This window comes from Sapajus apella, unplaced genomic scaffold (assembly GCF_009761245.1).
Source record: "Sapajus apella isolate SASKATOON/1434 unplaced genomic scaffold, GSC_monkey_1.0 scaffold6, whole genome shotgun sequence".
In the NCBI taxonomy this organism is placed as follows: domain Eukaryota; kingdom Metazoa; phylum Chordata; class Mammalia; order Primates; family Cebidae; genus Sapajus; species Sapajus apella.
The window spans coordinates 5,500,019-5,514,165 of record NW_022436946.1 but is presented as its reverse complement, the minus strand read 5'-3'; the positions used below and the strand labels follow the sequence as shown (position 1 = coordinate 5,514,165).

Below are 14,147 nucleotides of genomic sequence, written 5' to 3'. Positions count from 1 at the left end.
AAAGGCATGATGAGGAAATAGCTCGGCATGTTCTAGGAACAGAAATAAGGACTTTGAAGCTAGAAATTAGGGTGTATTAGGAGATGAGATCAGAGAGCAGGGAGGGTCCCAACCTTGGTAGGAAGTTTAGAATTTATTCTAAGTGCAACAGGAAGCCATGGGAGGGTTTTAAACAGAAGGCAGGATCTGATTTATCATCATTTAAATTTTATGATCTAGAAAATTTTAAGAAAAGTGCATGTTAGCAAACTGTAATGCTTGATATATGGACAATTTGGATGATGGCTTTAGATGGAAGAAAGGGTAGGAAAGAGTTGCTATTTAAATAAGGGGGGTGACCCCAGGATTTAGTACACACCCACATGTTTGCATTTTGTCTGTTCTTAGCTCAGTCCGTATGAACAAGGGCTAGTTTAGGACAGAAGGGTTAGCAGGGATTCCCCTCTTCCCTCTATTTCTCTTAGACCCTGTTTTCTTATTAAGAGACTCGCAGGATCCTGTCCCTGTCTGTGATGTCAGCAACTCGGCCATTATGGTGAGCTGATGCCATACTCATGATGAAAATGAAGAGCAGTGGATTGACTTCTGAGTATTTCTGTCCTAAGCCACGCCAATCACTTCTTATCCCTTAATCTCTTGTCCTTCCCCCTAAGTTATAGCAAGTGGGGAGAAATGCTCCCAAACCATTAAAGGAGGATAACTGGGAATCTCTCTATAGACATTTAAAGTTGAATAAGCAGCAATTTATTCAACTGCCTGGTGCTCAGAGGCGCACCCATAGCATCCAAACAGCACCCTGAGTTTGAAGGAGTCAGAGAGATGGGACAGGAGGAAGGCTGTCTTCCATAAAGTGAATTTGGGCTCTTAGAAATTCTGTTGAGAATATAAGCTCTGCGACTTTTAGTAGCTACATTCTGATATTTACAATCAGGTTTTCATTAATGTGCCATTTCAGGGCTTCATTTAGTTTAAATAAGTATGTGGAAAGTACACAATGGGAAAAACCATGAGAGACCACGTTACCTTAAATGTGTTTATTCTATTTGTTTTCTTGAATTGCTTTCCACCTTATTACCTTTAAGCTAGTTACATTTTTTTTTTTCAACACACAGTTCACATGTATTTGAGAAGGTTGACCTCTCTCCTTTTCTGTGTGTTTTCACATATGAGGCTCCTTGGTACCCCATCTGCACCTCTTTCAAAGATTTGTGGATTTGTGGCACTTAACCACGTTCTGAGCTGGCATTTTTCTCTCTTCCCCTTTAGACCATAAGTTTCTTAAAGATTGGGTTCATAGCTGATTGTTGTCTTTTCTTATGTCTAGCATATATTTTATATATTGTATATATTTGTACTTCAGAATTTTTATTTTGGTGGAAATCTTTGTTGGAAATTATATTACTGAAGGATGGGAGAACATTTGAGTTGTTTTCTTTTGGACACAAGATAATCATTGTGCTCTCCAGTTGTTATTTTTGACTCTTGAGGTTTTTGGGATTATATCCCCTTCTGTTAAATGTCTCAGAGCATGTAACTTGTAAAACACAATTTTGGTATTCTTTTGTTGTTTTGAGACAGGGTCTTGCTCTGTCGCCCAGGGTGGAATGCAGTGGCACCATCACAGCTCACTTTAGCCTCAGATTCCTGGAGCCAAGCAGTCCTGCCTCAGCCTCCTGAGTAGCTGAGACTATACATGCCTGCCACCATGCTTGGCTAGTTTTGTTGTTGTTATTGAGATGGGGTCTAGCTATGCTGCTCAGGCTAGTGTCAAATTTCTGGCCTCAAGCAGTCCTCCTACCTTGGCCTTCCAAAGTTCTGGGATTACAGGTATGAGCCACCACAGTCAGCCTCAGTTTTCCTTTTTGAAATTATTTTGTGTCTTCCCGTGTGTTCCAACTGATGCTGGTCTACTGCTTGGAGGCCAAAACTTCACTTTATACAGTTTGCCTGGGAGGGGAATTGAAGATCCTTTCACATATCTGCTACAGGCTGAGTATCCTTTGTGTGAAATGCTTGGGATCAGAAGTGTTTCAAAATTCAGAGTTTTTGGGATCTTGGAATATTTTGTATCCATAATGAGATATCTCGTGAATGAGACTCAAGTGTAAACATGAAATTCATTTATGTTTCAGATATACCTTATACACATAGCCTGAAGGTCACCTTATACAATACTGAAATAATTTCATGCACTGAAGTTTGTATACATTTGAACCATCAGAAAGCAAGAGTATCAGATGTGGAATCATTTCAACACTCCAGTTTCAGATTTTGGAACATTTCAGAGATGGGGTTTTCAGATTTGGGATGCTCAACCTGAAGAATGCAAAATGTATAAGCTTTGTGACAGGTTGTCACATAAGAGCACTTCTGGTTTAATGGCCAAGCCTCGAGTCAGCAAGGAGCCAGATGCCTGCTGCATAGAAAAGTATGCTAGGTACCTCTCCCATCAACCATAAGGACTCTTTCCCTACGTTCCGTGATAGGAAACATTTTTACAGAAGCAAAAACCCTCATTCTTCACTCACTCAGCTCTGACAGCACCAGTCCTACTAGGCCTGCATTTGCCTTAGAGCCTTCGCACTTTCCGCTTTCTCTGCCTAGATGGCTCTTTTGACAGATAGTCTCATGGTTTGCTCCCTCACTTCCTTCCAGTCTTTTAAAAAATATCACTATCTTTCAGATGCCTTCCCTGACTACTTACACAAAATATTACCAACCCTCATCTTCAACCCAGTCACCTCTCTCCCACTTATCCAGTGTGGTAGATTTTTATAATAATGAATCATGCCTCCCTGTGTCCACACTCCTATGCAGAGGGAAATTTTTGCTCTTGTCACCGAAGGATACAGTGCAGTTTTCCATTCTTTTGAATCTGCTCTGGCCTCATGACATGCTTCAAACAACAGAATGTGACACAGTGATACGCAAACTCTAGAGCTTTGCTGTCTGACACAGGAGCCCTTAGACACCTGTAACCATTTGTATTTAAATCACAATTAGATGAAATTTAAAATTCAGTTCCTCAGTTTACTAGTCTTATTTCAAATACTAAATACTGTATGTGACTAGCAGGCACCATATTGGAGAGCAATTAGAGACCACATAGAGGGAAACTGAGGTACCCCGGACAGGAGGCAGTGATGATATCCGGACATTTGTGTGAGGCCGTTTTGTCCCACCCTCCTCATCCAAGCTACAGGATGACTGTAGTCCCACCAGTAATCCCAGGTGGTACCAGCCAAAGAACAGCTTAAATTGCCAACCCATGGAATCATGAAAAGTAATTTTCATTGTTTTAAGTTATAAATTTTATGTAGGTTTGATACACCACAGTGATAATGGATACACCCTTCAATTCTAATGACTGGCAGTAATTTTGAAACCATGCCCCAAAGAGTTACCTCAGGGGTTAAGATGTGACAAAATGAGAAAGACAGAGTGAATCCATACCATCCATGACAGTGAGATCAGTTCCTTATTTATCTAGAAGGATATTTGCTATTACTGAAATAAAAACCAACAGCAGACTGAAATACTTATTAATAGTACAGACTTAGTTTGACATCAAAAAATTATTACCAGTAATTTGCAAAGTAGATAATTAAAACATATAGAACTAACAGGAAACCATAATTATTTCAATTTAAGATGAACAGATTTGAGTGACTTGTTGTATCTCACTCTGCCATGTTTTGTAATATTAAATACATAGTATTTAATTCTGAAAGCATTTCTTCCTCAATTTATTATGCTCGAGCATTTATTGAATGCTTTCTATATATGTCTATCCAGGTACAGTAAAGGATCTGAAATGATTAAAACCTGAACGTTACCATGGGAGAACTCACAATTTAATGGTGGGGATTGATGCATGGTCACAATATATGCATATGAACACAGCACAAACTGTGTTAGAGGACTAGGAAGTTCTCTAGAAACACTGAGGTGGATGCAGCCACCTTATTATTGCACATACTGAACATAAGGAATGAGCTTTTACTTTGCAGATGCATTGGGGATAAAGACTACCCTCTGTAACCCCAGCACTTTGGGAGGCCAAGGCGAGCAGATTGCCTGAGCTCAGGAGTTTGAAACCACCCTGGGCAACATGGCGAAACCCTGTCTCTACTAAAATTAAAAAAAAAAAAAAATAGCTGGGCATGGTGGTCCATGCAGGTAATCACAGTTACTCAGGAGGCTGAGTCAGGAGAATCGCTTGAGCCTGGGAAGCAGAGGTTGTCGTGAACCAAGATCGTGCTGCTACACTTCAGCTGGGCAACAGAGCGAGACTCCATCACAAACAAACAAACAAAATTATCTAGAGACTTGTTTTGGATAAAAAACAGAATTATTGTTTTATTTTATTTCAATAATAACCTTGAGATAGTATTTCTATGTCATAAAATTTACCCATTTAAAGTGTACAATTCAGGGGCTTTTAGTATTTTCACAGAATTGTGCACCATCATTGCTGTCTAGATTTATAACTTTTTTATATTCCAAAAAGAACTCCCATACCCGTAAGCTGTCACTCCTGTCCCTCCCCTTTTTCCCCAAGTTCCCCAGCCCTAAGCAACCGGTCCTCTCTTTCTGCCTCTGTAGACTTGCCTGTTTGGGACATTGCATGGCAATGGAATCTTACACTATGGGCTTTCGTGTCTCTTTCACTGAGCATGTTTTTAAAATTCTTCCATGTTATAGTATACATCAGTATTTCATTTGTTTTCATTACTGAACAAGATGTCATCATATTGTGGATATACCACATTTTGTTTATCCATTCACCAGTTGATGGATATTTGGGTTGTGTCCATCTTTTGGCTATTATGGATAAGGCTACTATAAACTTTCATGTACAAATGTTTACGTGGACATATATTTTCCTTTTTCTTCAGTGTGTATCCATGTGAAGAATTGCTGGATCATGTGGCAACTCTGTGTTTAACATTTTGAGGCCATGCCAAACTGATTTCTGGAGAGGCTGTGATATAGTTTGACTCTGTGTCCCCACCCAGATCTCATCTTGAATTGTAATAATTCCTGCATGTCATGGGAGGGACCTAGTGGGAGGTAACTGAATCTTGGGGGGCGGGTTTTTCCCACGCTGTTCTCCTGAGAGTGAATAAGTCTCCTGAGATCTGATGGTTTTATAAAGCGGAGTTTCCCAGCACATGCTCTCTTGCCTCCCGCCATGCTCTCCTTCATCTTCTGCCATGATTGTGAGGCCTCCCCAGCCTTGTGGAACTGTGAGTCCATTAAACCTCCTTCCTTTGTAAATTACCCAGTCTCAGGTGTGTTTTTATTAGCAGTATGAGAATGGACTAATACAGGCTGCAATTTTACCATTCCACCAGCAAGCATCAAGCTTCCTGTTTCTTCACATCATCACCAATAGTTGTTATTATATGGAACAGAACTGTTTTGAATGAAAATACAAACTCATTAAAACAGAAGAATTCCAATTAGATTATGCTATACGCGTGTAAGGTGGCCCATATATCAGTCACGTGGTGTTAGAACTTAAAGCCAAATGCCACTTTTTAGCTCTGTGTACAAAACAGCTCATTGGAGTCTAATGATCTTATCATTAATGTTCACCAGATGGTTGGGAAAGGCAGGTTTTCTTTTATGTCTAATTGAGAGAGGTAAAGGGAGAAATGATTATGTGTGTAGTGCTGTTGAAAGTTAAATCTATTTCTGGCATACAATTAAACATAATTGAAATAGGACAAATTGAATAACAAAATTAAATTTACAAACTAGGATATGAATGGAAATTATTATATGTGTGCTGCTTTGAGGATATTTGGGTGGTGTGTTGGCATTAGGGCCAGAGCCCCAAATTTGTACAGATTTGGCATGATTCCCACCTGCACCGGCTTGCCTCCTGTACTTCGCTATGTTGGCATATCAAAGGAGTTCACCAGGCATTCTTCAGCCAGCACCCTGCTCAGAGAGGGTGTCTTTTCTTTTCTTTCCTTTTCTTTTCTGAAGCACTGGAATTTAATGTAGTTAAAAAGGAAAATAGATTCTTTCTAAGATTCAGACTTGCTTTTAATGAATCCAGGAGACCTGACAATGATATTTTACGAAAAACAAAAATAAAAATCTGACAGTACTCCCCAACTTGGGTTGAGTGTGTCTCTGTGCATAAGAGGCATTGCCTTTGTCTTTGTGGCCTGACCTCTGCCCACACCATCAGCTTCAGCTGCTACCACTGTCTGAGTACTGAAGTGTGTGTAGTTCCCTGAGGGCACACGCCGTGACACTCCTGCATTCTCTGCTACTGTTTAGTCCCTTTGCTGGAGTACCTTTCTCTCTCTGCAGGACTCAGTGTAGGCACCGCCTCCCCCCGGAAGCGTTACAGATCCCCCAAGGTTCTGCTAGGTCCCAGACATGGTATTAATCTGGGCGCTTTGTTTACCATGCTGAACAAAAGCAGAAAAAGTCCCTGGTCTAGTGGAGCTTCTATTTTATCTGAGAGAGAGACTAAACAAGAAATGCAAAATGTCATCTACCTTGCATAGTAGAAGGTGACAGGTCTAGGAAATACAAAGATAGTTAAGCAGAGTAATGAGAACGGGAAACGTAGAGGATGGGAAGGGCGGAATGCTACACTCAGTAAGGTCGGTGAGTGGGCTTCACCTTCTAGACAGCCTTAAAAAGGATGAGGGGATCTGTGATATGGCTAAATCTAGGGAGAGGGCTTTCCAGGAAGAGCAAATAGCCAGCCACAGAGATTACTTTATTGTGACAGCCTCCATGTTAAACTAATAAAATTCCATCCATAAAGGAAGTTTCCAAAGTGTCCTTTATGTAGACAAATATATATATATATATTTCCATTTCAATTTTTGATATCTAAAAATAGTTCCAAGACAAATCTCTCCTTTGCCCTCTTCCCTCCCTATACCCTTACACAATGCACATTTTGTGGACTATTAATAGTTTAGAATTCCTAGTCAGAAATTACTGTACACCTAAGTTGCATGGATCTTATTGTCTTCTTTCTCCACCATAAACTCTGGATTCGTCTGTAAAATATATGCCCCGTGATAGTTTTATATTTCCAGAGGGCCAGTTCTGCATCTGCCCTTCCTTCTCTGAGTCATATGCCTTTATGTCCCATCTTCTTTCAGTTTTTAATTTTCTTCCACATTATTGCCTATTGGTGTTTTCTGGTTGATCTTTTGTGCTAAATTCTAAATACCATGTGTGAATTCTTCCTCCTGTTTGATAAACCAGAACGAAGAGGTGTTATAAGGTCTGCACCTTCTCTTCGGCGGCTTGCATTAATTCTGTACATTCCTGGGACTTCCCCTTCCTCAAGAAGAAATCTAGCACAGCACTTGCACAGCATTTAAGAATTGTTACTGCTCCTGGTTGGGCGTGGTGGTGCACACCTGTAATTCCAACACTTGGGAGGCTGAGGCAGGTGGATCACTCGAGGTTAAGAATTCGAGACCAGCCTGGCCAACCATGTTGGTTTTACCAACATGGTAAAACCTCACCTCTACTAAAAATACAAAAATTAGTGTAATCCCAGCTACTCGGGAGGCTGAGGCAGAATTGCCTGAACCTGGGAGGTGGAAGTTGCAGTGAGCCAAGATCACGTCACTGCACTCCAGCCTGGGCAACATAGTGAGACCCTATCCCCCTCCCCCCAAAAAAAAAAAAGAATCTTTACTGCTCCCACATTTACTGATTAGATTTTGGTTTGGGAGATACTCTGAACCGCTAAAATTTTAAAAAAATAATTCTGCTATATTACCTGTTTTTCACTGCTATTTTTTAAGTAAAATGATTTTTCATATCATTATTATATATTTTTAGGTGATTTTGGAAGTAAATGCTAGAGGTATTTTTATTCCTCCAGAGCTTCTTGCTCTAACAACATAATAATCTAAGTTAAAAGAACTGGCTCAAGATGTATAAATGTTATTTTTTTTGGATTAAAAATATATTTTTCCCATTTCTCTTGCATCTCTTTTTATTTCCATATATTAGGCACTGTAAATGCCAGATGTATATAATCTTTTTTTTTTTAAATTTCCTGGAATGTCACATCCTGCAACTTCTTCACAAGCTGCGTTTGTTAAATAGCAGATGATGGAAGGTTTGTCGCCCGCCCGCCCCCATACCCACCAACATAGTCATTTAATGCTCATCAGTGATAATTGCTGTGCGAATTCAGTTGATTTGTGCTTACTTCACTGTCAGTCTTTGGTTTTACGAAATCGAGGAAGGACATACAAATGTACCTATGCATTTTAGAGAAAGCTTTATTTTATCCCATATCCTGTGTTACTATATCTTAACTGCAGATTTTTTGGTTTACTTTGTCCTTTCATTTTAAACTTTTTTATCAAAGTGATAATTGTATAGTTTAAAAGTCAAGGCAGTGGCTCACGCTTGTAATCCCAGCACTTTGGGAGGCTGAGGTGGGTGGATCACCTGAGGTCAGGAGTTCAAGACCAGCCTGGCCAACATGGAGAAACCCTGTCTCTACTAAAAAAAACAAAAAAACAAAAAACAAAAAATTAGCAGGGCACGGTGGCACATGCCTGTAATCCCAGCTACTCAGGAGGCTGAGGCTGGAGAATCACTTGAACCTTGGAGGTGGAGCTTGCAATGAGCTGACATCGCGCCATTACATTCCAGCCTGGTAACAAGAGCAAAACTCCATCTCAAAAAAAAAAAAAAAAAAAAAAAAAAAAAAAAAAGGAAAAAAATGTTTAAAATACTAAAACAAAAAAAAAAACATTTTTGTCACTCCATCTCTCACTAGTTCTTGTCAGCTGTTCTCATTCCTCCCATCTGTGAGGGTTAAGCTACACTTTGGTTAGCCCAAGCGCACTTTCCAGTACTCTAACCACATTATGACTTATCTTCTCTATATGCCTGTAGGAAAATTATCATGAATAATGGTTTCTTAAGTAGTACTTGGGGAGAGTGACGGGTGTGTGTGCATGCTTCATGGCCTTGTTTAATCATTATTCTTGATTTACTGCTAAATCCTCCTTGAATCTTTAGATTTCATAAAGGCTATCATGAGATTTTCTGGATATAGAAAATGTAGCCCATTAATCTTTGTCAACTTCATTACTAGTGGTTTTTTTTGTTGTTGTTGTTTTGTTTAGATCCATATTTTTACATAAGATGATTATTCTGGTATTTCTAGATTTTTTCCTTCTTACCTTTTATTGACTGTGGAAGAAAAGGCTCTTGCCTGCAAATACTCTAGCATCCCAACATAGTTATGTCAAATACTACTACAAATTTAGTTGTCTTCAAAAGGAAAGATTTTATTCATTCTAAAATACAATGAAAGTTCAGTATTTAGGAAATAAAAGTCTGACTTTTCATAATAGGGAACTATACTGAAAGCAAAATATTAGAGCCAGGAGGTGGTTAGATGTTTAAGAGGATAACAATATTAACAAATTCAATTTGGCAACAGCATTAAAATTGCACCTGAGAAAATCTTCATTTGTCTTGCAGTAGTTGCTGAAGGAATTTTGTTGTTTTCATAGGTGTAGGGGTGAAAGTTTAGCTCCACCTAAGAGAACAAAAATGCTAAAGGGAAACTATTCTCAGAATCATAGATTTGCAAGAAAAACCTCACAAAGGAAAAATGATAATTGCCTCAGCATGAGAGATGGAACATATTTTAAGATAATTGGAGACTGTTTTATATGTGCTGTCTTTGGATTAGTTTTGATTTCTGTATGTACTTTGTTACTGTCTCTTCATTTTTTTTCCTTAATGTATTCTAAAAATTGTAAAGCACTTCTGAGGATCTCATTGCTATTTGTGAAATTACCTTTCTCTGTATCATTGGATAATTTTTTTTGTAGTCTTATAAGAAAAAAGGTATCTTAGCACAGGCTATTAGATTTTATCAATCTGACATCAGTGAAAAGCCTAAAAGTACATTTTGTGTAAGTTCAAATACACTGTAACAATCTCCTTTAGGTGAATATTTTAACGCTGTTTCTTTTTTTGTATACTTAAGTTTTACAGAAATTATCTTTTTGCCTTTGTTCCTATTTTTCTTCATTCATATCTCTAAAATTTACATTTTGGCTTTTAACTTAGCTGAGATGCTTGCTATTAGTCATTTTCTTGATAAGTGTGGTCAGAAGTGGTTGAATATATTGAAGATGTCCCATTATTTGGTGAACACATGAGGTTACATACTCAACTTTTGCCTCTCTTTCGAAAGGCCCTGAGACGAGAGTTAAAAGAGAAAGAATATTCCGTCCTGAACGCTGTCGACCAGGCCCGAGTTTTCTTGGCTGATCAGCCAATTGAGGCCCCTGAAGAACCAAGAAGAAACCTACAATCAAAAACAGGTGAGACTGGTTTCTCTGCTACATCATAAAAAACACATGCTAGAAGAAAAACACCAAAGTCGAGTAGGAAATTTCCTTTCAGCATTTTAGGATCTAATATTTAAATCTTTTCTTCCAAGTGTTGCTTTAATCAAATATACCATTATTTAACAGATATCTAGATTCTTAAACTAAAAAAATAAAATTTTTATATACCTCACTATCAATTTTGAAGGAAATTGCAGAAAATATAGATTGATCTAAAAAGTATACTGTAACTATAAAAATTTCTATAAGAAATAAAAATTTATATTTCTTATATTTAAACAAGTTACATGATAAATAATTGCAAATAGTAGAAAGTTATTAAAATACAATAGTAAATATGTAAAACAGTTAAAGATCGATAAGTAAGATTACTTTTGATAATGACACACCGAAGTCCTTTCTTTTATAAGCAGGCAACATTTCTTTAATTTAAAAATAACACCCTGTAGTGTTTATTTACTTTGGCTTAAAGCTCAAACAATAACTACCTTACTAGCAAAATTACTAGCAAAAATTTATATTTCTTATATTTAAACGTGTTATGTGATAAATAATTGCAAGTAGAAGAAATTTATTAAAATGGTAAATATATAAAATATTTAAATATCTGTACGTAAGATTACTTTTAAAAATGAGGCACGAAAATATTTTTCTCTTATAAGCCGACAATGGCATCTATTTAATTTAAAAATAACAACCTGTAGCATTTATGTACTTTAGCTTAAAACTGGAACAGTAACTTACCCTACTAGCAAATAGCAATATCTCACATAGTAAACTTAAGAGAAAATATGTAATGAATTTTGGGTCCAATATATATCTTCATTGTGATTTTTCACTGTTGACAATCAAATCATCCTGATTCATTTTTAAAAATAAACATGCCATTCCAAATCGTTTTTCATCATTCGCTTCACATAGTAACAGCAAACCTGAAAGATTGCCTCATGCTGTGTCCAGCAATGTAAATCATGAACATTTATTACTTGTAAGGGAAGCATAGTTGGAAAATGCTTTCTTTGACTGCAGCTGGAACTGGATCAGACATATGGACAGGTAGCCATTTTCCTACTAAATCTTTCTCAAGGAACCTTCTTTAGTCCAAATAAATTTTCCATCAAGACCATAATCTTTTTGACTCTCTGAAACTATTTGTATATGTGTGTGTGTGTGTGTATGCACAAACACACAGTACATTTAACTCGTCTAGCATTCCTTTTTATTTTCTGCTGGTGGTCTCCCTATCTTTCCAGTTGGCCTCCTAGGAAGCTAGGTCATTGTTGAGTCTTCCCACTTTTCACCAAATCCAGTGGTCTACAAATCACTCACAATTATTATTTCTTTTGTTTTTCTTTTCTTCGAGACAGTCTTACTATGTCACTTAGGCTGGAGTGTAGTGGCGTGATCTCGGCTCACTGCAACCTCTGCCTCCCAGGTTCAAGCAATTCTCACACCTCAGCTTCTGAAATAGCTGGGACTAAAGGCTCCCACCACCACACCCAGCTAGTTTTTGTATTTTCAGTAGAAATGGGGCTTCACCATCCTGGCCAGGCTGGTCTGGAACTCCTGGCCTCAAGTGATCCGCCTGCCTCAGCCTCCGTAAGTGCTGGGATTACAGACGTGAGCCACTGTCCTCAGTCTCGTATTTGTTATTTCTATCTTTGAAGAAGAATTCCTTCTGAGTACTCTGTTACATATAATTTATACACATATTCATATGTACATATACATACAACATACGTGCACACACATACTGTCATTAATTCCGCATTCTCAGCCTTTCGTGTTTAGTTCTGGAATAGTTGCAGGCAGAATCTGTTGCTACTTTTGGTAGCGTCTGTCCCACTGCACTGTTCTGTCGTCTGTGTGCAACACATAGTATTTGCCCATCTATTCTCTCTCCTCCATATACTACTGATAATTAAATCTCACATAATCATATTCATGTTTCTCCCATGATTATACATCTTGCCTGACTTTCCATTGCATACTGAAAAGCAATCTTGGCCTCCAGCATGATATTTATTATTTTGTTTTCTTTATTTTATTATTTTATCTGTGACAGGGTCTTGCTCTGTTGTCCAGGCTGGAGTGTAGTGGTGAAATCGCAGCTCACTGTACATCAACCTCCTAGGATCAAGTGATCCTCCCACCTCAGCCTACTGAGTAGCTGAAACTACAGGCTACCTTTTTAAAAATTTTCTGTAGAGATGGCATCTCACTGTGTTGCCTAGATTGGTCGTGAACTCCTGGGCTCAAGCCATCTTCCCACTTTGGTCTCCACAAGTGCTGAGATTACAGCTGTGAGCTGCCGTGCCCAGCCTAGCATAATATTTATTTTAAAATTCTTTGTAATTGAAGCCCTCCTGATTTTTCAACAAAGTTTTTACTACCATTTTTATAGTTCCATAATCAATCTACTTCCTTGAATGATTTTGGAACTGTCTTGTCATGGACCTGCTACATTCTCTTCTTCCATATTTTGGAGTTCTTTAAAGAGTGTGTTTTAAGGCTTACTTATGTCCTTAACATACGATATTAGAATGGATAAGATCCTTAGAGATGAACCAGTCCAAGCCTACTCACTTAACAGATGAGAAAACTGAGGTCCATCAGGAGAAAGAAACTGCTCAGGTCTCAGCTCAGTCCTGTTGGATATCTAACATGTTTGTATCGATTTTCAGATGTTAAAATTTCCTTACTTGCCCCAAGTTGAGGAATCCAGTTTTGATCATTTTACAACCTATGCAGTGCCTGTATATATCAGGCAGTCAATAAAAGTTTGATGAAGAACACATGACTGCCTGGGTAAATAAGTAGTATAAAAAATTAGTTATTGTTGTGACTTACATACAATCTATTACAATAAAATTTTTATGAGCTAGATGGTTAACAATGATTCCTTTCTCACCCCTCCCCCTGCCATCACCACCATATTTAAAAACAAAGAAAATGAGCCCAAATGTCTCATGTGCTCCATAAATATATACACTTATTATGTATCCACCAAAATTTAAAAAAAGAAAGTAAGTCCAAACTGTAGAGAATTCTTTGAAAGAGTTGAACTCATCAGTACTTGCTTTTTCTCACAACCTTGAGCCTATAAAGAATAATTGTAGATGGGAGAAACTGATATTATCAGCAGTAGAGTGATTGGATTATTGGTTTTTAAGACGAAATGGAAATAAACCTCAACTTTTCTAGAATAAACGCTCAACATTTATGGAATTCCTTTCCTATATCTGTCAAGAAACCCCTGCCCTCTCTAGCCACCCTGAGTCCATTCTTCCTGCAGCCTTTGCATCACACCTCATTCCCCTCCAGCTTCTGGATTGCTCAGGCTAAAATCCATTGGGACACTATTGGCTCTTTTTGCCTTTTGTCACTCAAATCCATTCTGTCAGCAAGTCCTGTCATCAGTATACTAAAAATGTACCTAGAATATGATCCTTTATCCCTATGTCTACTAACCTTTCCTGGTCTCAGCCCCACCATCTCTTACTTGGATGATTGCAGATTCCTTTAACTCATCTCCTTCCTCTGCCTTTGCTCCCTTATTTGAGATTTCCAACAAAATAGCCATAAGGACCATTTGAATATATTAGTCATATCATATCACTCAGAGAAGTCAGATTCTTATAATGGCTCACAGACTCTATGCCATGTTACGTTTCTGATCTGGTCTCTTATTATTGTCCCTTTGGTTCCACTCCCTGTAGATGTAAGGTCCATGAAGACAGAGGGTTGTTTTTTTTTTTTTTT

The 14,147-nt window shown here is 38.1% G+C and overlaps 1 protein-coding gene across 14 annotated transcripts in view; it reads left to right on the top strand.

The window, feature by feature from the left end:
* UTRN (utrophin) overlaps positions 1-14,147 on the top strand; it is a 536,298-nt gene that overhangs the window by 404,244 nt on the left and 117,907 nt on the right. For all 14 annotated transcript variants that reach the window (XM_032274352.1, XM_032274350.1, XM_032274358.1 and 11 more), the window contains one exon: positions 10,229-10,358. In XM_032274352.1, the coding sequence (XP_032130243.1) occupies positions 10,229-10,358 (130 nt within the window). The remainder of the gene's footprint in view (positions 1-10,228; positions 10,359-14,147) is intronic.